This window comes from Mixophyes fleayi, chromosome 6 (genome assembly GCF_038048845.1).
Source record: "Mixophyes fleayi isolate aMixFle1 chromosome 6, aMixFle1.hap1, whole genome shotgun sequence".
NCBI classification, from domain to species: Eukaryota; Metazoa; Chordata; class Amphibia; order Anura; family Limnodynastidae; genus Mixophyes; species Mixophyes fleayi.
Genome location: NC_134407.1, coordinates 211501732 through 211528018, shown reverse-complemented (window position 1 = coordinate 211528018; position 26287 = coordinate 211501732). Strand labels below are relative to the sequence as shown.

The 26287-nt window shown below is 42.1% G+C and overlaps 3 protein-coding genes and 1 long non-coding RNA gene across 4 annotated transcripts in view; 1 reads left to right on the top strand and 3 right to left on the bottom strand.

Moving 5' to 3' along the window:
• Positions 1 to 4265: 4265 nt before the first annotated feature.
• Positions 4266 to 26287, bottom strand: part of LOC142095458 (oocyte zinc finger protein XlCOF7.1-like) — a 57175-nt gene continuing 35153 nt past the window's right edge. The window contains exon 4 of the mRNA XM_075178404.1: positions 4266 to 5754. Within this exon, the coding sequence (XP_075034505.1) occupies positions 4520 to 5754 (1235 nt within the window). The 3' untranslated portion in view covers positions 4266 to 4519. The remainder of the gene's footprint in view (positions 5755 to 26287) is intronic.
• LOC142160054 (uncharacterized) lies at positions 7769 to 11305 on the bottom strand. Its single transcript, XR_012693037.1, has 3 exons — positions 11182 to 11305; positions 8393 to 8520; positions 7769 to 8120 (listed from the first exon to the last, which is right to left on the bottom strand). It is a non-coding gene; the product is annotated as an uncharacterized LOC142160054 (long non-coding RNA).
• LOC142159992 (histone H2A type 1-like) lies at positions 17506 to 17982 on the bottom strand. Its single transcript, XM_075214908.1, has one exon. It carries the CDS (start codon positions 17964 to 17966, stop codon positions 17574 to 17576), a length of 393 nt encoding a protein of 130 aa, XP_075071009.1. The 5' UTR covers positions 17967 to 17982; the 3' UTR covers positions 17506 to 17573.
• LOC142160001 (histone H2B 1.1) lies at positions 18268 to 18709 on the top strand. The gene has a single exon (XM_075214918.1). The coding sequence runs from the start codon at positions 18279 to 18281 to the stop codon at positions 18657 to 18659; it is 381 nt and encodes a 126-aa protein (XP_075071019.1). The 5' UTR covers positions 18268 to 18278; the 3' UTR covers positions 18660 to 18709.

The following is a 26287-nucleotide window of genomic DNA, read 5'->3' as shown; positions in this document are numbered from 1 at the left end:
CCTCTGCAGCTTAGCCCAAACTCCCTTGCGGGTCAATACCGGGGGTACGTTAGACTCCGTGCCTCCCTGTTCAGTTGCACTAATACCGGTTACTGGCGATCTCTGCAATTCCGTGTCAGTGCTCATGCAGGTCCACCCCGATACCGGCATCTCCTCCAAGGCTATGGGCATCATGAACTCCTTTGTGAATGACATCTTCGAGCGCATCGCAGGGGAAGCCTCCCGCCTGGCTCACTACGACAAGCGCTCCACCATCACCTCCAGGGAGATCCAGACCGCCGTGCGCCTCCTGTTACCGGGAGAGCTGGCCAAGCACGCCGTGTCCGAGGGCACCAAGGCCGTCACCAAGTACACCAGCGCCAAGTAATCTGCTCCTGTCCTGAGATAACACAAAGGCTCTTCTAAGAGCCACCCACATTCTCCTTTTCGGGGCTTTAATAACATTTATATTATCTAGCTACTCCTTATTAGTTTTAATCCCGAGAACGTCTCTCAGTGTTCACATTTTCACAGCTAAGATTTTGTCCACTTGGTGCAGTTCCTGGTAATATATAGTATATGTAGGTAATATGTATGTGTTGAGATATATATATATATATATATATATATATATATATATACATGTGTGTGAAATGTATTATATACCCTTTACTGTAAAATATAAGGGGATCACAAGACCCTGGAATGGATGCCATATATTCATATTAACCCGTTGATATGTTATTAGCCATACTCACTTACTCAATGTGATCATAATAAAACTGTGTTTTACAAATCCCACTTTTCTATTGCATATCAACTCTGTATGCTGTGTTAACATTACCATGATTCTGCAGAACTGGGTAAAATAAATCTATTACATTTGATTTTGCCCACAATTTCACCAAGGGCTTTTATATTTTCACTTCTGGCAAGCGACAAGTCCACCCTCACTTTCTTGGATTTTGAAAGTCAAAGCAGTTTGGTAAAGCAGAGATAAGACCTTGGAACTTGTCCATAGTACCAGGCACTACAGAAGGTTCAGAGCTTTGTGCCAGGATATTGCATATAGCTTATATCTTTACTGTAGGCAAATGAAAAACAATATCTTGGTATGACCAATTTTGGTGTGGTACCTTTTTCAAGAATGGCACAAGGCCCAGTTTGTTTTAGTGGTCTGTGCAGTTGGCTGGTCACTCCATATTAGCCTTCCTGCTTAGTCTTTACTGTTAATGGTGGGGAAGCCAATGCAATGGCACCGGAGCAGAGTAAGAGGAAAGGTCACGAAGTGGCCCACAGGTCAGCAGTGGGAGAAGAAGGGGGTCAGGTAGGGAAACCCAGCCTCCCTTTCTCACCTGGTAGGGCACAGGGATCAGTGAACGTTTAGAGGGCCAGAGTCAGGGAGAGGGAAGCCCGTTTTTCAAGAAACGTGGTAGGAGGCAGACAGCATTCCAGATTAAGATATCCAACCCGCCCAACCCTTCAGAGTCTTATATATATATCTACGCATACATACAGTGGTGGTGTGGCAATTTAGTTTGTGAATGGAATTTGATAGTTTGACAATCACAGCAGTAGGAGAAATGCAGGAATGGCAAACAACTATATACTGGCCCACTTCGACCACTAATAAATCTATATATATATATATATATAAAGGTTGCTAAGTATTGTAGTGAGTATGGATTGTATTTTCCTTGATTTTATATACTTTAGTGTCTCTCTGTCAAATTCTGCTTTGTCAAAGACAGCGGGCACTGTAAAGTGGCTCACAAGGCACAGCAATTGGGTGGGCAGCAGGAGGTGTATAAAATCACCCTAGAAGAATGGCCGCACACCTGTCTCCAGCTTTAATGATTGGGCCATCACTGGTAGTGTGCCAGGTGTGAGTGAAAGAGTTCTATATGCCAAGGGGTTGGTCTTCGGGAGGAATGGTTGCAGTGCCTACATCATGGCCAGTACGCACTCGGAGGTTGAATGTGGTAAACTTAAATTGGCCTTGCACAACACTTTCTTTCATAATGGTTTAAATAGTAAATTAAGCAGTGACCAATTTTTGCCCAATACCCATCTCAGAATAATTTTTAGCTAACTCTTGACAGTGTATCGCTAGCAGTACGGCATTTTCCCCTTAATACTTGTGTCACCACTGTTGTTGAGCTGCATAGATGACTATATCTTGGTCTGTGCAGGAACTATAGAAAGCTGTGCCTTTTGCTCGCATTAGTAGATTGTAATCTGGTATGTCACTATTCTTAGCTTCAGTTTACTCAAATTTATTGTTGCAGGGAAATCCAGATACAGGGTTTTCTGCACCTCCTCTGGCATCTGTTCCCTGGAAATGTCACAATTGTGACATACCCTTGTTTCTCCCAAACTAATGCAGAAAGGCATTGCTTCAACACCGACTGCACACAGCATTCAGACTGAATACCCTACAGGACGTGCCGGTTGGTTCTGAGCTTGATTTTGAGAGAAAATACCACCAAGAATTAAACTGGGAGGTGAACTATGGTATCCCCTTTATCTAAGTGATTATGCCCGTTGTGTGTTACAGTGGTGCTTACCTCAAGACAGTATGGAGCCATAGCCAGGGGATCCCAGAATATAAGGGAGTACCAATCAGGATAAGAACAGCAACTAATGCCCTGCCCCCACCCAGTACACGCTATTGTGAGAACAGAGCAGGGTTTAGAAGGAGAGACCTCCGAATGATGGGGTGAATGGAGACAGTTCTGGCTGGGGGTTACGGTTCCCATTAAGTTGATCAATAGCCACCTTGTGGCCTTCTTGGGACAGTAGTTAGTGAAATACTTGTGTTGATGTGTGCCTACCCAAAGCGGAGTGACATTGGGCTTGGTATCTGTCCTGTTGGCAGAAAAAGCAGGAGAAGAACCAGACCTCTACTGCCAGGATTATTGCTGGCAGAAGGGTGAGTGCTAAGTATTTGGGGCTGCAGTGCTTCCGTTTTTTAGGCGTTTGTCTAATGATAACTGTGTAATGTTCTGTTGTAAATCAGTAAAAGTGTTAAGAGTCAATTGGCAAAATAGTAAATAAACCAATTTTGTTTGAGGATATTTGCCTAGGTGTTGGTCTCTACCAAAGAGCATCAGTACAAGGAAATGGTTGAGGTTAGCCAGATAACCCCAGTAGATATGGGGAGATTGCTAGACTTTTTGGCTAGCTCCAAGGCAATCTTCTCCAGTTGGCATGGGAGAGAAAGGGCCATAGGGAACTCTGGATTCTGGCACGTCTTTGTTACTCCTGTTGGTTACATCCACCCCTACCATACTTGTGTATGCGACCCTTCCTTGACACATGGAATGTCACAATGGAGCCTCAACTTGGGTCCAAAAGTTGAATTTTCATGGACTGTGAGGTACTACACATATAATGATATTTCTCAGCACCTCTATAGAGAAAGCCAGACACAGGAAAAAGTCAGAATCATATGCTGAAACAACAAACAGATAGTAATACAGCACAGGTCCTGCTTGACAGGTGCTTGTAAAGAACATTACTTTCAGAAAGGTCATTAATGGCCACTAGTGCAACTTACTCCAATATTCAGTATGTTATGTTTTGTTCTTCTTCTCCTTTTTCAATATCTTTTTCTGAACCCATAAGGTTTATATAAAATGCGCAAAATGTGCGTTGTCAAGTGGTAAAATGGTTTATTAACAATACCCACCCCAAAAGCTTATATTCTCATATCACGTAATAACATTGTGAAAAAATGATGTGGCATCTCACAATATGTATACAAATAATAAGCATTTGCATGTTAATAACCTAAGAGGGTACAGGTTCTTTCTCAAATTAAATAAAAACATCTCTGACATCACAGACCAATAATTTTGTTGCTATATCTATGCTGTGGAAGTAGACCTTACCAGTCAGACCTTCATGAGCTACAAGGATTCTGCTTAATTAAATATCTAATTTTATGTGTGTAAAACAAAGCCAAAATATTCAAGCTGGCAAAGTTAAGTTTTGAGTACTAAAATATGAGATTTGTGTAATTACCAAGAATATAGGAATTTGTACTGATAAGAGAACTGTTCTCTTATGTAAATCATATTGTGTTCTGCACAAGTACCATATGTTAAAAGTTTTGTTTTATCGTTTTCAGCTATGAATCCTAGAAAGGACAGAGTCACGTAACTTTGCTTTCTGCTAGTGTAAATACCTCATGGTATATACCTGATTTTGAAAACTAAAATGCGACTATGGTTATTCACACGTTATGGAACCATCCAGATTTTGATTTCTTCCACACTAGTCCGGAAAATGTAATTATTTTAATATTTTGGGCCACAACATATAAAAAAAAAATAGCACAGTTCCATAACACTAGTTACCTTGTTATTTGTTAATGGCGTAAAAAAAACTTTTGCACAGCAAGAGTGCAAGGACAGAATTTCAGAAAATCTTATGGATACGTCCAATTAAATATATACTTAATTTATTACTTACATTTTTTGTCTAAAACCTTTCCCACATTCTCTTCACTGTAAATCTGTTGCTATTCAACAAAATATCAGCTAAAGATAAAACTATTCTCATAACTAGATTGAGAAGGTGCTCTGTCCACTTTGTGAATTTTCTGATGTTTCACACAATCTAAGTTATTGCGAAAACATTTCCCACATTCAGAGCAGTACGTTTTTTCTCCAGAGTGAATACGCTGATGTCTAACAAGATGTGAACTTGTGATAAAACATTTCCCACATTGAGAGCAACTATATGGCTTTTCTCCTGTGTGAATTCTCTGATGCTTAACAAGATGTGAGCTTGTGGAAAAACATTTCCCACATTCAGAGCAACTATATGGTTTCTCTCCTGTGTGAATTCTCTGATGTGTAATAAGATTTGAATTTCTAAAAAAACATTTCCCACATTCAGAGCAAGTGTATGGTTTATATCCTGTGTGAATTTTCTGATGTGCAACAAGATTTGAGTTACTGACAAAACATTTCCCACATTGAGAGCAAGAAAATGGCTTCTCTCCTGTGTGACATATTTTATGTGATAAGAGATTTGATTGCCTGGTAAAACTTTTCTTAAAAACAGAACATGAAAATGGTTTGCATCCTGTGTGAACCCTCCCATGTTTAACAAGTGCCAATTTCTGGGTAAAACATTTTCCACAAATGGAGCAGGGAAACGACTCTTCTCCATTTAAGCATTTCCCAATGTTAGAACTTGCAATCAATGTATTCTGTCCATTAACTTTCTGATGTTCAAGAAATGCGTATTTGTCAGACAAAAATGTTTGACAATGAGAAGAGTTATACATCTGGTCTGTGCTGGCAGCCGTATACGGAGCCAGAGAAGTTACTGCATTGTATTTATATTCATCATGTCCCATACAATTTACGTAGGAGTTCCACTCACTTTCATTTACATTACAGTCCGTTTTACCATTTTCACTAGTAATAGCAGATATAGATGAGTACTGTACTACGGGTGTATAAATATCAGGGTCTGTAAGATTCTCTTCTTCACATGAGACCAATTCCTCCTTAATTTGAGTAGATGTATATTGTATATGATCTGTGGGTGTATAAATGTCATTGTCTGTGATATTTTCTTCTTTACATGAAGTTGGTTTCTCAGAAACATTGTCCAGACAGTTGTTCATGTTTTGTTTATCAGTTGATGAGTATTTTGCAGTCTGGCTATTTATAACAATACTGTGATCCTCATTCATACAATCCGGTGAAGAAAAAGGGGTGTGAGATCTCCAAGATACTTTTGCATCCTCAATGAGATCTGTTGCAGAGAAAGACACTGTGGTTAGTTTATAGATATATTGGGATAATAAAGATGAGAAAAGGCTCCTGGGAGTGACATCCCTGCACAGGACAGTTTGTAGTCTGTGGTTCCTTGGGCTGCTAATGCTACAGGCTGAGAGAGGAGGAGGTCATCTGCCAGTTCTCGGACTGTGTTCATGTTCCCAAGGTGATCTCCTGCTCTACTGTCCCATTACAACCACAGTCCTTTCACTCCCACAGCCCAATAATACACATATACTGACTGCTCCCTGTATTATTTATATCTGCAAAACCCAACACTAACCGTATACAGTCTGCTTTCCAGAGACTTGTTAACCTTCTACATTATTAACTAATACTTAACAATGTGATGGATCAGTACCTGTGTTCTACAATAGTTTGTGTTTCCAGCTCTGATAGGAGTTTATATATGGGATAATGTACTCCATACTGTGAAATAAGGATATTAGACATTATGAAGGAGTTCAGTGACAATATAAAAGAAGTTGAGTGTTTTCACAGAGGTGATGGAAATCAGAAGGGACTGTACAGACGTGTATCACCACTTAATGTATGACAGGAAACGTCCTCACCATTCTTATTTATGTACAAACATAATCTAATCTATACATATACAGCCCAGCACAGTGATTTATCTGTCAGTGTATGTTACTCCCAGATCCATCATCCTCACACTGTACACATGTAACAATGTATTTATACACACAGTGATCACATCTTCTATATACACAGACAGGACTGTGATTAAACCTCCTCTTACCCAGTGATGTGAGGGGCCGGTGATTCTCCATCATGACGTCCGTGTACAGATCCTTGTGTCCCTCTAAATACTCCCACTCCTCCATGGAGAAATAGACAGTGACATCCTGACACCTTATAGGAACCTGACACACACAATGATACATGAACAAAGGAAAGAAAAAAAAGAGTTTAGTTATTATTTAGTTAAATTATTTTGGCAGTTCCATTCTTCTTATTTTGAAAGATGTTGTTATATACAGTATGTTCTAAAACATCAATTGTAGTTATATACAGAGAAGGATTATCAACTTTATTATCTCCTCACAACTGATGTATCAAATTCTGTGGACTGATAAAATAAAATAAGGATAATCGGCTGAGACTATCTGCTTTTTTAGTAGGTTGGGAGACTTTTATAGAATCCACTATCAGTCAGCTGTGGGTTTAAGTCGACTTCCTATATTTATATATGTGTGGATGAAGTTGGCTCTTTGTTTGCAGTCGATTGCTACTTCTTGAATTATCGCAGTAAGCATCTTGGTTATTTGTTACATATTGACCTATATTTTCTACAAATGTGACTATTATAATGTCAATATTTTTACTGTGAAAGTAGCAGAAGATTCAGTTTTCTCTATGGTATGCTTCATTCATACTTGGGGCTAGATATACTAAACTGGAAAAGTGAAGATGTTGCCTATAGCAACCAATCAGATTCTAGCTTTCATTTATTTAGTGCATTCTACCAAATGACAGCTAGAATCTAATCGGTTGCTATAGGCAACATCTCCACTTTTTCAAACCTGCAGTTTAGTAAATCTACCCCTTGGTGTTTTGCTCACTGCCTAATCAGTGCTCTGTTCTAACTATAGGCTGCATGGAACTATTAAGTTATATACAGTGATCTCTACCCACAATTGTTAATTTTCAACGAATACCGATCTAAATCCACAATCATTTGTCCAAATAAACATCTCTTGCAAGTATATATCAACACAGCCTGTACAGTGATTAGGCAGTGTGCAAAACTCTAAGGGGTAAATTAATGAAACGTTCATTTCTGCAAGTTGCCGGAAATCGGCGACTTTGCACAGGAAATTTAATGTGGTGATGGCTTTTAAAGGCAAGTTTGACTTTTCAGGTACATGGAGAAAGCTGAAGCTTCTATTACTTTCACAGTAAAAACTTTTTTTTCCTTTGTTCATGTCAAATTTAGTTTAGTAGTAGAACCCTGCATGAAATATTTGTACAATACTGTTGCAATGAAAATTTAGGGTTAAGTCCTTGACTTAGAGAGTATCAAAAATTAGTGCGACAAAATTCCTTTATTCTCTTAACACACAATGATACAGTCATCACCCAGACACATCCCCTGGTGTTACTGTATAATGTCCCATTCCCAGCAGTCACCTCTCCAGTCAGCAGCTGAATGATCTTGTTGGTGAGTTCTAGAATCCTCTGGTCATTGTTTCTCTCATGTATCAGTGAGTGAGGTGGAGGTTCCGTGATGGGGCACTGGGTCCTGCTCAGTCTCCCTGATACAGGGGGGCTGCGGCTGCGGGTCCCACACTCACCTGATGTCTTCTTCACTACTGTGTAATCCTGCGGATAAGAGTCATAGTTTAGTGACCATTCAGCAAAGGCACACATCAGCTTTTGCTAAACCTGACTTGCTTTTTCTACCTTTGGCCTATTATGTTGATTTATATGGTTTCTTCTACCCTATAAACCGTTATTTACTTTTTCTTGCTAATTTACCCACCGATTACTCAGATTACAACGCTTCTCTACAAGATACTTTTCTTGTGTCTTGCTCTAATTATTATAGTCAATGAAAGTAGAGTGATGTCACTGACACTCCCAGAATCCCTCACCTCTCCAGTCAGCAGGTAGATAATCTCCACGGTGAGATTTAATATCCTCTCAGTCATGTGACTCCTGTTCTTGTCCATCCTCAGTGAGTTAGAAATACAGAACTCTCTTCCCCACAAACAGATTACAGCTTCATGTAAGAAAAAAGAAGATAAAAATAGTATTATACATTATTTAATTTGCGCCTTTCCATTAACAGTGTCACATTCTGATGTAAAGCACAAACACATACAGAGTGTGTACCATTGGCTTCCATAAGAACACAGTGTTTGGGACGCACAGAGGCAAATTTTGAAAACCCCACTTTTATATCAGAATGTCTCAGTCCCTTGTATCACTAGTTCTTAATGCAGAAGCTGCAGCCGGACTGAGAAGAACACAGAGACACTACAAGAGAAGTCTGAACTTGTCAGTTGCATGGGGAGCGCAAAAGGGGTTCAAATGTCGTACTGAATGGTTTTTCTACTTCTGTTCCCAAATGAAACTTAGACCAAAGAGAGATTGTATTTAACTGCATAACATACTTTATGCACAAAAAAAATTAAACACGCATTTTTGATATAAGGTCAAAGGTCACATCATGTGTAGAAGTCAATATTTAAATATAAAACTATTTATTATGAAAACTAAAGTTCTACCACAATTAGAAGCAAAGTTACGATTTGTTTTAGTGGACCTGGCACCCATAAATTTTACATTTTTTGTCAACTTTGCAACCCTGTTGCATGAGCACCGTGTATCACTGAGGGCTAAAATTTTCCATAGAAAAGTTACTTTATGTCTTCTACAATCCCATCAAATGTCATGAAAATCTGAGATGGTCGTATTGGAAGCTGTGATTGGCACGGAATGCCCCAGGCATTTGATAGATTGGCAGCTGAACTAGGACAATACATGCAGGGAGGATTGATTACTATAGACTTACATGCATACTATAACATGGAAGTATCCTTGATGAGATGAGACACCATGCAGGTGACGGGGCGCATACCTGCAGCTATAAGATCTGCTCAGTGTAAGGCTATCTTGCCTCATCATTTCATTTCTCTAGACAGGAGTGCCTCACATACTACTTTATTCAGCTGATATTTATTATCAACTGTATCTTTTCATGTCTAAACAAGTCACAACTCACAGCATTCATAGACATATTGAATTCATTAGAAATTACTACACGGTTGTCATTTAATGCACAGACTATCAATTTTCTTGACATATGCATTACACGATCAGAAGGTGGCTTGTCCAGACGTTTACAGAAAGGAAAAGACGACCGATCAGGCTATACAAAATTGCCTTAATTTAAATTGAGAGGAATTATTGATCCCCAAGATCAGGGAGGAAGTCTCTGACAGTATTATTTTTACACTCACAATTTCTATAGCATCTAAAGCTGTGATGGCACATTACATCACTGGCTCATTAGCAGGACAGACCATGTACCGGATAAAACATGTTTTGAACAACCTTCCCGCTGAGTTCCTTCAAAAACCGTGTGCAAGTGTACCTAGAAAAATTGATGCTGTTTTGAAGGCAAAGGGGGTATTCCATTAGGTTTCCGGTCCATGGTAACACGCTGCAGCTGGCCGCGGAGGCAATCCACGGTACCGCAATAATGTGGATTTTTGTGCGCACCCCATAGGGTTAAGAAGGAAAATCTGCATTTTTGCGGTACCGTATTACCGTCAATACTGCGCACTTTTCACGGTAACGCGTGTTACCGCGGACAGGAAACCTAATTGAATATGCCCCAGAGGGTGGTCACACCAAACATTGATTTGATTTAGATTTCTCTTCTGTTCATTCATTTTGCATTTTGTTAATTGATAAAAATAAACTATTAACTCTTCTATTTTTGAAAGCATTCTTACTTAGCAGAATTTTTTCCACACCTGCCTAAATCTTTTGCACAGTATTGTATATAGGGGCCTGCCTTGTACAGATTAGTGCTGGCGTCTCCTTTCCTTTGATTTTATGTATTGGATGCACATCTTGCCTCGCTCATTAAAAGCTGACTACTAGGTCTTGCAATGTTACACAAACTCACTCCACAGGTTAACAAGTACCTGAATTACATAAGAATAATTGATGGCTTTATGTAACAAAAATTAAAACAGCATATTGAACACCAAAGAAATAATAATAATAATAATAATAATAATAATAATAATAACAACCTATACAGACATACTAAATGTGGAGAATTAGGAATAACTGTAAAAATTAACAAACAAATCTGAAAAGCTGTACTGATATATTCAGATGCACCAGTTTAATGTGGAAATAACACAAGAAAATATTTGTGTCCAATACAATGGTAAAGTGGGAAATTAAAATAGTTCAAATCAATATTACAATGCAAATAAAGAAAAACACTGGGAAGAATTAAGAAATATAAATTAAAATATTGCATAGATAAAGTCAATACAATATCAGTACAATGTAAGGACGTAAAACAATATTTTAACAATTAAACACTATCTAAAATAGCATTAAAATATAAATATATGATATATAAAACATATAGCCCCAACATCTGCAGTGAAAAAATTGCAGTGCTGCCATGTAACATGTATGATTCCTGTCCCTATAGTGTTTATCTGACACTCAGGTTAGGAGATGATCTGGTAATACACTGATTCTGTCCTGTTAAATGGGGGAGGATAAAATTGATGGAAGATAAAAAAAAGGTGACACTTCCCCAGGACACAGGAGTCTGCTTCACCTGTACTATGTGCAGTAGATCCCATGACACAGACATATAATAACTCAGTATATTAAATGTCATTACCTGGTGTTATTCACAGCAGTAATAGATCCTCTCGGCTTTCTGCTACTGCTGTCTGAGACGGATTTTGTACATAAAGCATCTGTGTCTCTGAGCTCCACTTGACTTCCTGGTTTTGCACAGACAACTGGACTACATCTCCCATGATGCCTTGCTGTGTGATTGCTGCAGACGGGGCTGTGGGAGAAGCTGCATTGTATATGGTGGTTGCCAAAATAGCACTTTTTAAACAATTTTACATTTAGTTATACTGTAGGTTTGTTACAAGGTAAAATACTGACTACAGGCCCACACTATACATATATGGACGTCCTTCCTGTGATCCCTGAATTTTCTATATTGAGGCTTTTCTTCTGCTGCTATCAGCAAGGAAGAGCCGAGGTCTTAGCTTCCCTGTCACTCAGCTTGTGGTGAATACACAGTGTTGCCAGGGCCGCAGGGATGTTTGCCAAAGGAAGATTAGGTGATCCACGATGTCCTTTTTCCCTTGGTGTATCAAGACAGTCCAGCAGAAGATATCATCATCATCATCATTTATTTATATAGCACCACTAATTCCTGCAGCGCTGTACAGAGAACTCACTCACATCAGTCCCTGCCCCATTGGAGCTTACAGTCTAAATTCCCTAATATAGACACACACACACAGACAGACAGACAGACAGGGAGAGACTAGGGTCAATTTGTGAAAGCAGCCAATTAACCTACCAGTATGTTTTTGGAGTGTGGGAGGAAACCGGAGCACCCGGAGGAAACCCACGCAAACACAGGGAGAACATACAAACTCCACACAGATAAGACCATGGTCGGGAATCGAACTCATGACCCCAGTGCTGTGAGGCAGGAGTGCTAACCATTAGGCCACTGTGCTAACCTCCAGCCAGCACCAGAGCCGGATTTAGACCTCATGGGGCCCTAGGCAAGAGACTGATTGGGGGCCCCCCTCCGTGAAACAATTCATAGCACTATGTTTTTTTAGCTTACCATATGTTAGGAACTCTTCCAGCCGGCACAACACAACCCGGAGTCTACTCTGTCAGTCAGGTGTTCACTGGAGCCCCTGATGGTGGGGACAGACTGGGCTGCAGACTGACAGAGGGTCGTGAAGTGTGTACCGGCTGGGGAGAACCCAGGCAAGAAGAGTCAGGTCCACGCAGAGGTCAAAAGGCCGGCAGCAGGTATCAGTATCGATGAACAAGCTGAGGTCAGAGGTCACAGGCAGGGAAGCGGAACGGGTAAACGAGCCAAGGATCAGGGTCACAGGAAACACAAGCGAAGTCCAATACAAGCCAAGGGTCAAACATGGGTAGTCAAAACGTAGATAACAGGATACAGGAACTGGAACAAGCAGGTCAGCAGACTGGAGCACAGAAGCTATAACCGGCAATGAGGCAGCAGACCTCATTGCCTTAAGTACAGACACAGACCAATCAGCAGTTGAACACACTCCTGCAGGCTAATTTACTAGTATCCAGCAGGGCCAATCAGGGCTTGCCCCTGACCTACACAGTTGCAGGCTAATGCCTGTTAATAAGCCTAATCAGCCCACAGGCTGCCTGCTATGCGCATGCGCCCGGCTACCAGCACCGTCGGGACGCAGCGCTAGTGTACTAGCGTCTGGCCGTTGCCCTGGTAACGGCCGGACAGGAAGAGGAAATGACGTCCCGGTCGTCAAGGTGACGGCCGGGACGCTGGGGCGCATGAGAAGCGAGCCGCGGCGGATGTGAGTACCGCCGCGGCTCGTGACACCATATACAACTATAGCCGAGTCTGTTTTCTTTCTTGCCCCGTTTCGCACGCTGCTCCTCTGAGTCTTGAGTGAATATGCCATCGGGCGTGATAATGTCACACCCGACATTTAGTGGCACACAGCTGAGCAGGAAGGAGGAGAGGAGGCTGCCGGGGGCTGCTGCAGTCATGATTTTTTTAATTTATTTATTTGTTTTCTCCCTTGGACACAATATTTTTTTTTTCTTTGCTGACGCCTCCACCACCCGCTGGGCCCTAGGCAAGTGCCTAGGTCGCATAGTGGTAGATCCGGCCCTGGCCAGCACTGTGAGGCGTATAGTACACACATATAGTTGCAACGAGAGAGCGGTGAGGGACACACATGCGCTGTCCGGCTCTGTTCTTCTGACATTTTTCATTTATGATAATGTACGCCAGCTTCTATCATGACAAGTTACCGTAAATTGTTAGATTGCGAGAGGGAGCAGTCACCATACTGTAGAATGGTGACTGCTCCCCAAAACGAAATGGAATGCAAAGCAGCAGATATTGTGATGCACCGTTGTTAAATATGAGGGACACACAGAGGGACATGTATTATACGGTAAGTGCACTATCACTATTTGTTAAATATTCCCCTAAGGGACATACACGTTGATTTTGTGCGTATCATTCGCAAAATTACTCTGCACATGTCCAGAACTGGCTCATACATCACAGAACTGAGCCACGTTCAATTCATCTTTGCATGCAAAGAACACTTACTACAGCCTCTGATTTGAGGGAGGGAACGGGGGCATTTGGCCGTAGTCAATGTACATTAAAGGCGTGCCAATCGCGAGAGTGCGCAGCAGCATCATATCCAAGATCTGGACATCTCTCAGGTACTTGGTTTTCAGTTGTATCTCTTGCTCCAGCTACAGGACTAGTCCAAGTCCTGATTACTAGTGAGGACAGTCATGTAATGCAGGCTATAAAATGCATTTCATCATTAATGTTTTGTCATTAATGCCCATATTACCAGGTGACATTAAGTCAATATTTTTTTTTTTTCTGTGTGCTCCTTTTTCAAATTTATATTTCACATAGGTATTGGATGCATCTTGCAGTGTCCTATGTATTATAGTAGACCTACACATAACAGGGCACGTATCTTCATATCTGTTCCTTGTTTAACTTGATTGTGCGCAGACCCAAGTTACGTACGTTCTGAAGCAAACGCACATTGCCTTGATGGAATCAGGCCCAGTGTCTTCTAAACACTTATTTCCCAGGATCTCAGGGGAGAGTTAATATCTGAATACAGACATCCCCTTGTATGGACCAGTTTGGGTGACTTATTCTTTGGGGAGTAACCCGGGATAGGGATTGCCCTGCACAATCATATACCCCCTATAGTACTTGCTCTTGAAAGTCTGGGTTGAATCATGACTAAGAAATGGGACTACCATTTGGTAAACAATATTATGTGGTTTTTTGTTTACTCCATGAACATTACTGTATGGTTCCCAAACTGCACATGTTCCCTCTCATTGTAAGATTTATGAATATGCAATAATCTTTCTGCACAGACGGGGTGTCAGACAGGCGCAATCTATTATAATAGCCGGGTACCCCACTCAGGGGCAGGCTGGGAGCATCTGACTATACATTCACTTTTTACAGACATGTTTTTCATCAAGTTTAAAACTGCAATGCATGATCTTAAAATTATGTTAGACTTCTTTTTTGTTGTTCCTAATCACCGTACATTGCTACAGAGAAACATTTATTAAGCAACACTGACAATCGGCGATCACCAAGAGCATTTATATCCATTTCACATAAGCTGTTTCCGGTATGTGCTACTTACCTGCATTACCACGTAAGGAACTGTGTACAATCATTGTTATATATTTGGTTTCCGGTGCATCAGGCTACAGGAATTACAAAGGCGATGCTATAGCTCTGTACAGGGAGAAGTGGGCGGCCCTGAGAAGGGCCTTTGTGTATATATGTGTGGGGGATAGGAAAGAGACGAGAGCCGATATTTAGCCTCCAAAGCCATACAGGGTGCGGCCCTGACGTTTCAGGGCATACACCACATCCATAGCGGTGACCGTCTTCCTCTTAGCGTGCTCGGTGTAGGTGACGGCATCACGGATCACATTCTCCAAGAACACCTTAAGGACCCCGCGGGTCTCCTCGTAGATGAGCCCAGAGATGCGCTTCACACCTCCCCTGCGAGCTAGACGGCGGATTGCCGGCTTGGTGATTCCCTGGATGTTATCACGGAGAACCTTCCTGTGCCGCTTGGCGCCTCCCTTCCCGAGTCCTTTACCGCCTTTCCCTCTGCCGGACATGATTCTTCTCTTTCTCTTTTGCAAGCCGTCAAAAAGTGATGAACAATGAAACCTAGCGCTTCTTTTATACAGTATGAGCGGACCTGATGGGAGACCTCACATGAATGGGGGCGGAGTCTAATCACCAGCTCTTGAGTAATCGGTGAAAGAGAAACAATGACAATTTCGGGCTGTTCTATTAACAATCATTGATTCTTCCTACAGACTTACTACAATAACATTGTTGTCTTGTTTGAACTGAGAATGTGAATGGGTTTCTGTATATAACGAGTAGTTAGTACGAGCAGTGATGTTTTTCTAGCCTATCACCAAACACCTCATGTCTGTGATCAGTGACTAACGGTGTAACTTATTAGGCTGCCGGGTGATGATCACTTTAGTCCTGTCTAGTAGAATTTCTCTATAACATACAGGTGCCCGTTAAAGAAATTGGGTTAAATTTCCGTCCTCCCGACGAAATTCTTTCCAGTATAAACAGAAGAGCGAGAAGGAATTAGAATATTTCCTATAAATCTCTCATTTCTTCCTTACAGAGAAACATAAACTAAGAGCAGACATCCTGGAACCGAGAACAAGGGTGGGCGTGTCTAATGACACCCACCAATGAGCACACGGGCTGGTATTATACTTCAGCCAATGGCCGTGCAGCCCTATATTAACACAATAGTGTCAGTTGGGAGTGACAGAGCTACAATACACACATTTCGCCTTATTAACCATTTCCTATTTCTTTGGGCTTTAAAAGATATTTTAAAGTATTCTTTAGTCCATTCAACTGTACAAAGACAATCGATTTGACAGTCAATGTAGAGTGATAATTTCAACAACAATCATAAAAAGGTAATACTATGTGTAAATATAAGAAATTATCAAGCTACAGGATGCTTTATTTTCAGACGTTTTGTCTGAATCCCTTCATTGCCTAGAGGCAGCAGCAGCTCTCTCCGCCTTCATTCTGTGCATCCTATTACTGTGTTGTTTGTATTACATCGTAATACTCAATATTGTAAACGAGGGAATACATTTTATTGTAACTTCTTAAATCAGAGATCATGTTCGGCCGTCGCATGATAATAATAATGATGATAAATAATAGGAGAATCCCTAATTATCAGATATTCAGGGCGGGTTTTTTGACAAACCCGACGAAAATATATCAACCAATCAATTTGAAGGGCGTGCTTAAATCATCCAATCACATTGCAGCAGTGTGTATAAATAAGATTGTTCGGCGGCTGATTCTTATATTCTACTACAATCGTGTTAGAAAGACATGGCCAGAACCAAGCAGACAGCTCGCAAGTCCACCGGCGGGAAGGCTCCCCGCAAGCAGCTGGCCACCAAAGCTGCCCGGAAGAGCGCCCCAGCTACCGGCGGTGTGAAGAAGCCTCACCGTTACCGGCCCGGAACCGTCGCTCTGAGGGAGATCCGCCGCTACCAGAAGTCCACCGAGCTGCTGATCCGCAAGCTGCCCTTCCAGCGCCTGGTCCGAGAGATCGCCCAGGACTTCAAGACCGACCTGCGCTTCCAGAGCTCGGCCGTCATGGCCCTGCAAGAGGCCAGCGAGGCTTATCTGGTGGGGCTCTTCGAGGACACCAACCTGTGCGCCATCCATGCCAAGAGGGTGACCATCATGCCCAAAGACATCCAGCTGGCTCGCAGGATCCGAGGGGAGAGGGCGTAAGATACTCGGCACCGCCATATGCACAACACAAAGGCTCTTTTCAGAGCCCCCAAATCTTTCTCAAAGCGAGCTCTAGCGTCACATAACTGCTTTCTGCCAGCGTTTAATTTTTCAATCATGTATCAATCATAATGTAACCAATTCCTACAGTAGTAGCGCAGTAACACTCGTCCTCCGCTTTCTATTCCAGCTTGTTCCTTTGCTCAGATAAGCACAGGGAAAGCAGAGGAAATCACACATCTCTAAAGGAGTTGTAGTGTCCTCTATATATTCACACTGCAATATAAGCGTTTGTTATATGCCTAAAATCGTAACTCTAGTTTGTGGAACTTAACCGCATTCTGTATTAGAAGCGCAGCCGCCGTACCTTAGTTTACTGACCCAAGTAGTCCCTACTGCAGTAAAGAATGAAGAAAGATCGCCAAGGAGCAGTGAAACTATAACATGTACAGTACTGACGTGAGGGTGGTAAACGTTACTGTAATCTGGATTGAATAGTGGTGTTGTCTGTGTAGTTAATCTAATACTATAAGTAAATAGCAGCGGTGTAATAAGCTCTCGTAGGAAGATGTGGGTGGCTCTGAAAAGAGCCTTTGTGTTATGGGGACGTCAGTACTTTGGGGAGTGCATCCAGCAGTAAATCACTTGCTCTTAGCTGCCTTGTGGCTCTCGGTCTTCTTAGGCAGCAGCACGGCCTGGATGTTGGGCAGGACGCCTCCCTGGGCGATCGTCACCCCACCCAGCAGCTTGTTCAGCTCCTCGTCGTTGCGCACTGCCAGCTGGAGGTGACGGGGGATGATGCGGGTCTTCTTGTTGTCGCGGGCGGCGTTCCCGGCCAGCTCCAGAATCTCAGCCGTCAGATACTCCAGCACCGCGGCCAGATACACCGGGGCTCCGGCTCCCACACGCTGCGCGTAGTTCCCCTTCCTGAGGAGCCGATGTACACGGCCGACCGGGAACTGGAGTCCAGCCCGGGATGAGCGGGTCTTGGCCTTAGCCCGAGTCTTACCGCCTTGTTTACCGCGTCCTGACATTCTCACCTATGTATGTCTCAAAATTTAACTGTAACAGAACCGCCCCTCAGCCCTGTATTTATACCCTTATGGGACAGACTCCAGCATCTGTTATTGGTTCGTTTTCAGAGCAGCCAATGCCGCTTGTGTTCAGTCAATCACCAATCAGCAGTCTACGGTGGGAACATGACATCAATGAATATCACATGACACAACTCTCCAATAGCGCACAGAGCAGGTGGTGAGACTCATTTACATGGGCTGCCTATAAATAGAGCTGTTGTGGGAGGTGTGTTCTTCAGTTTTCGTTAGCCTGTTAAGACGGTCTATAAAATGCCTGAACCAGCTAAGTCTGCCCCAGCGGCCAAAAAGGGCTCCAAGAAAGCCGTGACCAAGACCCAGAAGAAAGATGGGAAGAAGCGTAGAAAGAGCAGGAAGGAGAGTTACGCCATCTACGTGTACAAGGTGCTCAAGCAGGTCCACCCCGATACCGGCATCTCCTCCAAGGCCATGGGCATCATGAACTCCTTTGTGAATGACATCTTCGAGCGCATCGCAGGGGAAGCCTCCCGCCTGGCTCACTACAACAAGCGCTCCACCATCACCTCCAGGGAGATCCAGACCGCCGTGCGCCTCCTGTTACCGGGAGAGCTGGCCAAGCACGCCGTGTCCGAGGGCACCAAGGCCGTCACCAAGTACACCAGCGCCAAGTAATCTGCTCCTGTCCTGAGATAACACAAAGGCTCTTCTAAGAGCCACCCAAATTCTCCTTAATCGAGCTGTGATGAATTGTATGTTTCTAGTCCCATTTTTTTTCCTTTCCTTTCGGTGATCGTTTTCTAACATCGTTCACTGTTATAACTAAACGTTTGTTAAAACAATGTAGATACTGGAACAGAAGTATTTTCCGGTAATACTGATGTCGCGTTGCAGCAGACGCTCTTTTAACAGTGACGGTGTCGCTCGAATATATAACTTTCTGAAACGGAACCGTGTTTAAGCGGGGACTGTAGTGAATGGACATATGTTGGGGTATAATACAATAAAGCGCATGTCAATTCTATAGTAAATAAGTCACACGCAGGACACTGAATGATATAGACAATTCCTACCGCTTCCAGAGCACCAATGGTCTATTGTATACTACTGCAGCACAATACAGATGGTTACTGATGTGATATGTCCGAGACGGCAGTCACGAATACACCACTAGCAGGGTACAGAAGACATGGTGGCGGCTCTTAGAAGAGCCTTTGTGTTGTGTAACGGGACAGACAGGAAAGGGAATCAGCCTCCGAAGCCATACAGGGTGCGGCCCTGACGTTTCAGGGCATACACCACATCCATAGCGGTGACCGTCTTCCTCTTAGCGTGCTCGGTGTAGGTGACACTAGTCCCTTTACCACGGGCTGCCTGATATGACGTCTATTTCTGCAGATAATACAATTTGTGCGGACCAGAAAGGGGACATATACGATGAAGCAGGGGGCGTGTCCTGTGATGAGGAGTTGATAGGGTGAAGAGCTTCTCACTGTCCTGGCCGCCGATTGGCTGAACGCGCAGCCGTTAGTGATTTTAAAATTCCCGCCTGGCCGTCCGCTTTCTCTGCATTTTACCCTTAAATCCCATTCTCCTGACTGACCCATTGTGTGTCTGTTGTCATGTGACCACATAGTCGGTAAGAACGATATATTTAAGCGTCCAAGCTGCACGATATTCATCAATGATCTGCTGGCTGATGTTCAGAGACCAGATGATGACAATAACACTTAAGACATTAGTGGTTATAGAGAAAATCTCTTCCAGAAATCCACAGAACTCAATTTAGGACGAATTCTCAATTCCCCCCCCCCCCCCCAAACAAAATTGAACAAAACCCCGTTAGGTGGCAGCACCGTGTCTGCTGCCTTTCCCACCTTCCATATAACTTTGTATTGTTGTCTTTATAATATTGGATGATTTGCTAGTTGTGGGTATTGCAGATGTTCAACTTTGTCTAAAAAAATATATAAGATTATAAATAATCATGTTGGGTAAAAAAAAAAAAAAAAAAAAAAAAAAAAACTATTGGAATAATCCTGACACCTGAAGTAAGTTTTCTGTCTGAAAATGTCTGTGCAGAAATAACCTATATATCAAATGGTAGCAAACATTTCTGTAATCATAGGGGACGGGTACTGTGTGGTCAGACAGGGTCACCAGCACTGTGTAATAATAAAGGTTATCACACGTAGGGTCTCTGGTTCTCTTAGGGCAGAATGCCAGTGACACTTCCCTTCAGTGTGTTACACATTCTAATGCATCTTAATGGAACACATAGCGCTGTATAAGTGTTTGTGGAACAATGGGGAATAATGCCAACCTATGCACTAAACGATTATCACAGGGGACATCCTTCTACATTGGAAATGCATGGATTTAATCCATACGATATCATATGTTGACTTTCCTTGATTACTTCAGCCAGAGCTGTCAGAAGACACCTTAGGTCTTCTGATATTGTCTTATATTCCCATGTATTTCCCATGCTGTCATCTATCTACCTCCAAGGTGGAGCAGATTACACCCAGGCCATGGGATACCATAACTTTATAAAAGGGGGGTATATTTCAGAGGAACCCTAGTCCCTGATTCAGAGGACGTCCAATGTGTATGGCTCCAGTGTGGCTGGGAGATTCCATTGTTCCCAGCAGGGGTTAGATGATGCTTATTGCATAAGACCCCCCTGTATTTTACCCCTTACATGATTTTAGTAGGATTAGGGGCTGTGGAGAGCCCACTCCTTCCAGTAACTGTTATCTGCATACTCCAAATGTTCAGGATATGCAGAATAGACCACACTTATGGCTACATTTCTGAGGTTATAAATACAATAATTTTTCAGAACAACTATATTTAACATTAAAAAGTATCCTAGTGGTGCACATGGCAGTGTTTAAGAAACTGAGAGAAGTGCCAACGGTATCTACCCCGGCAAGAGGGGTTCATCAGTGGGATAACTGTTCCAGTGCCAGTGATCTCATCCCAGTCAGACTCTACCCCCATTGACTTACTATGGTTACGTTGGTAGTATGGAGGCCTAAAATTGAGTCTAGGGGGTATATTTACTAAACTGCGTGTTTGAAAAAGTGGGGATGTTGCCTATAGCAACCAATCAGATTCTAGCTGTCATTTTGTAGAACGTACTAAATAAATGATAACTAGAATCTGATTGGTTGCTATAGGCATCATCTCCACTTTTTTAAATCCACAGTTTAGTAAATATACCCTTAAGTGTCGAAGTACTGTATGTATGCACTCTTGGAAATTAGTAGTACATACAAAATTATGTAAATTTCTCTCCAACTCCATAGTAAAAGCCCAGTGCATTGAAAAATAATTCATGATACTCATGTGCTTTATTTGCCCCAGAGATTGAGCGTATAACATTCTTGACAGGTGCTTGATAATAACATTACCTTCTAAAAGATTATATCTGGCCAAGATACATATAGATTTCAAAAATGCGGCTTCATCCAATAGTCAGAAAATGATTTATTAGTTATTACGTTTTATGTTTTGTTCATTTGTTGATGGGGATTTTGCAGGCTGGATATTTATAACAATACTGTGATCCTCAATGAAACAATCCAGTGAAGAAATAAGAGTGTTAGGTTCTCCAAATATTTTTGTATCTTCACTGAAATCTGTTGGAGAGACTTACATTAAGGTTACATGATATTAACATGGGGATAACAAAGAGGACAAAAGGCTTTTCTGAGTGATTTTCATGCACAGGACAGTTGTAGTCTGTGCTTCCAATGGCTGCTAATACTACAGGTTTAGGCAGGAGAAGCTGTGGTCTATGGAGGAGAAGGACAACTGCCAGCTCTCTGACTGTGACCATCCTCACAGGGTGATCTACTGCATGGTGGCCTAGTGGTTAGCACTTGTGCCTTACAGCACTGGGGTCATGAGTTCAATTCCCAACCATGGGCTTATCTGTGTGGAGTTTGTATGTCCTCCCCGTGTTTGCGTGGGTTTCCTCCGGGTGCTCCGGTTTCCTCCCACACTCCAAAAATGTGTGTGTGTGTGTGTGTGTGTGTGTGTGTGTGTGTGTATATATATATTAGGGAATTTAGACTGTAAACTCCATTGGGCCATGGACTGATGTGAATGAGTTCTCTGTACAGCGCTGCGGAATCAGTGGCGCTATATAGTTAAATGATGATAATGCTACTCTCCCATCTCACCCCCAACTACATTCTCCTCACTCCCAAAGCCCAACCACACACAGACACGTATACATCTTGTATAAGAAACCCAGCACTGTAACACAATATTCTATAGAAGAGATTAGTAGTACACTGTAAACTGGTATTGTATGTATGTCACACGTTCCTAGAGAATGGATAGGATCTGTTCCTCAGGGACTTCACTAGTTCCTAGCAAATTGATACTCTCTGTGCCTTAGTGATGTCATTAGTTGCGAAAGAATTTATAGGCTGAATTTTTATATACACCCAAAGTAAGATAAACATTATAAAGTGCTAAAGAAAATTAGTCCTTGAATCAGGGCAGGCGCCACCATTAGGTAGCTTTAGGCAGCTGCCTAGGGCACCGGGCTCTGGGGTGTGTCAGAGGATACACATTAGTAATGCCTCAGCATGCAGTGGGGAAGAGGAGCTTGTGAAGGAGCAGTTGGAATTGTGAGAGGGACGGAGAGGGAGCGGCAGCAGCTGGAAGCGGATAAGGAGCATGGAGGAGAGGAGAGGAAACAGTACTGAGCAAGGGCTACAGCGGTAATGAGAGAGACCAGCGCTGTATAGACAGAGGAAGATGCCATAATAGGAGACACTGTAAGCTGGGCTGCTCTGAGAGATCCCAACAGAGGAGCAAAGAGAGAAAGAGAGAGGCTGATAAGATAAGAACCAATGTTTCATATCTTGTTTATGTGATGAGACTGAGCCATTTGTTAGTTAGGGTTGTGGTAGGGAGACCTGAAGAAAGTTAACTTACACACTTTTACAGGACTGATGATTTATTATAAGGGTGAGGGATAGTTTGTAGGGTGATTGGACTGAGTCAAATAAAAAAAAAAGCAACACAATTGTTCTGTTATTCATACAATATTTACAAAGAGGAGATATTTTGTTTGGCAAGGAGCCTACTAAATGGGGGGAATTCAATTCCCCCGAAGTACCTCCGCGTTAAACGTATTACCGTTATTACAGTAATATTAACCCGGCTTTCTGTTTGCAGCTCAGGTAACTGCGAGCATAAAGCCGGCGTTAGAACTACCATAATAACGGTATTTACACGCACTATTACAGTAATAATGGTATTTACACGCACTATGACAGTAATAATTGTATTTACACGCACTATTACAGTAATAATGGTATTTACACGCACTATTACAGTAATAATGGTAATAGTGAGCAGGCCACGTTACTGGAAAAATTAACTCGGCCAATTGAATTCCTCCCTATGGTTGGGACGTTGTAATTGCACTTCAGGTTTTAAACTGCTTTATATTGGAGCTGAAAGAAGAAGGGGTCTATATTCCAAATACCTTATGATAAAGCTGCATATCCATATAGATGTATATGTGTTTGCTTCTTCAGGACTGTATTGCTATGTTAAACACTCATAGACGTTTAAAGTGATTCAGACAGATATCTGTATATAGCATTATATCATTATTTTAGTGTAGAAAGTATTATATATGTGGTAATAGCGGTACCTCAAATTTATCATATATCAGAGACATCTGTTTTAGGTGCTTTTTGCTAAGTTTATACGATTGTATTTTTTTACATAACAATGGTCTATTTTTATATAAAACTCTAAATTTAGCTCAGTGTGATATGATTTTATGTGCGCGCCTGTGGTCCAGAAAAGTGGGGCGGAGGGTTCCTTAGTCTCCCTCTGGTGTTGCTTAATCCAGGACACTACTCAACAAAAACCCTGGTGTGATTTGACTAAGGCGGAGGCTCTGTGCTACAGCTGAGACCACCCATAGACAGGACACACACTGATACACCTACATACACGTCCCAGCACTAGAAAGAGGTGCTACATTAAAAATGAAATAAGGCTTATCTGTCAAACACTTGGTAAAGCTGCCAACGCCCATGTGTAAAATTGTTGACAGTCAATTTTATTTTGAAACAGTAAAAAAAAACCCTTACAAAAGGTAAAACCAAACAGCACTTATCTGTGTCTATGATGATGCCAACTCCCAAGAGGGATTCCTTTGCTGTCAGGACCAGAAAGTAATAATGTTCAACAGGGGTCGCGCTGCTAGCAGTAAACTCTCCAACATATAAACATGCCGCAAATATGTGAGGACAATGACCCTATGGACCTGAGTCATTAAGAAGAGCAATGCAAAAAAAAAAGGAGTAACTTTGCACCTGGTAAAAACCATGTGGCATTGGAGGGGAAGGCAAATTTAAAATGTGGGGACAGATTTATAGTTGGGGTAGGGCATGTTCTATATCAACTTTAAATGTCAGTCTAAAAATAAAGCGATCAAGTATTATTGGCTGCTTTTTTCATGTAGCATACTATTTTTCTTACATGCAAAATAATAAACTAATTTGCACCCCTTGCATTGTACACATGGTTTGTCCCGGAACAAATTTACTCCTTTTTTTGCCTTGCTCTCCTTAATGAGTCAGGCCCTACGTGTTTTGTTCTCTGAACCTTATCAGGGGTAACTAGAGTAAGATACAATTTCACTCTGGCGCTGCAAAATGAACATGTAGGGCCTGGTGCATCACAGCACATATCTGCTGATTCTGAGCGCATCATTTGCAACATCACTCTGCGCATGCGCAGAACTGAGACATGCGCCAGTAAATGGCACTTTTTTAACAATTTTACATTTAGTTATACTGTAGGTTTGTTACAAGGTAAAATACTGACTACAGACCCACACTATACCTATCTATGGGCGTCCTTCCTATGATTCCTGAACCGGCCCTGAATCTTGTATATTGAGGCTTTTCTCCTGCTGCTATCAGCAAAGAGCCGAGGTCTTAGCTTCCCTGTCACTTAGCTTTTAGTGAATACACAGTGTTGCCACAGGGATATTTGCCAAAGGAAGATTAGGTGATCCACGATGTCCTTTTTTCCTTGGTGTATCAAGACAGTCCAGCAGAAGATATAACCTCCAGCCAGCACTGAGGCGTATAGTACACACATACAGACTTCAATACAGTGGGTCCGATTTATCAAGGGACATAAACGTTGATTTTCTGCGTCTCATCCGCAAAATTACTCTGCTCATGTCTAGAACCGGCTCATACGTCACAGAACTGAGCCACGTTCAATTCATCTTTGCACAGAAAGGGCACTTGCTACAGCCTCTGATTTGAGGGAGGGAACGGGGGCATTTGGCCGTAGTCAATGTACTTTAAAGGCGTGTCAATCGCAAGCTCTGGGCATCTCTTAGGCACTTGTTTTTCAGTTATATCTCTTGCTCCAGCTACAGGTCTAGTCCAAGTCCTGATTACTAGTGAGGACAGTCATGTAATGCAGGCTATAAAATGCATTTCATCTTTAATGTTTTGTCATTAATGCCCATATTACCAGGTGACATTAAGTCTTTTTCTGTGTGCTCCTTTTCCAAATTTATATTTCACATAGGTATTAGATGCATCTTGCAGTGTCCTATGTAGTATAGTAGATCTACACACATAACAGGGCACGTATCTTCATATCTGTTCTTTGTTGAACTTGATTGTGCGCAGACCCAAATTAAGTACGTTCTGAAGCAAACGCACATTGCCTTGATGGAATCAGTCAAAGTGTCTTCTAAGCACTTAATTCCCAGGATCTCAGGGGAGAGTGAATATCTGAATACAGACATCCCCTTGTATAGACCAGTGGGTGACATTCTTTGGAGAGTAACCCGGGATAGGGATTGGCCTGCACAATCATATACCCCCTATAGTACTGGCTCTTGAAACCCTGGGTTGAAGCAGGACTAAGAAATAGAACCATCATTTGGTAAACAATATTATGTGCTTTTTTTGTTTACTCCATGAACATTACTGTATGGTTCCCAAACTGAACATGTTCCCTCTCATTGTAAGATTTATGAATATGCAATAATCTTTCTGTATAGAAGGGGTGCCAGACAGGCGTAATCTGTATTATAATAGCCGGGTACCCCACTCAGGGGCAGGCTGGGGGGCATCTGTCTATGCAATGATTTGCTTTTTACAGACATATTTCTTCAAGTTTAAAACTGGAATGCATGATCTTAAAATTATGTTACCAGACTCGTTTTTGTTGTTCCCAACCACCTTACATTGCTACACCATTAAAATGAGAAACATTAATTAAGCAAC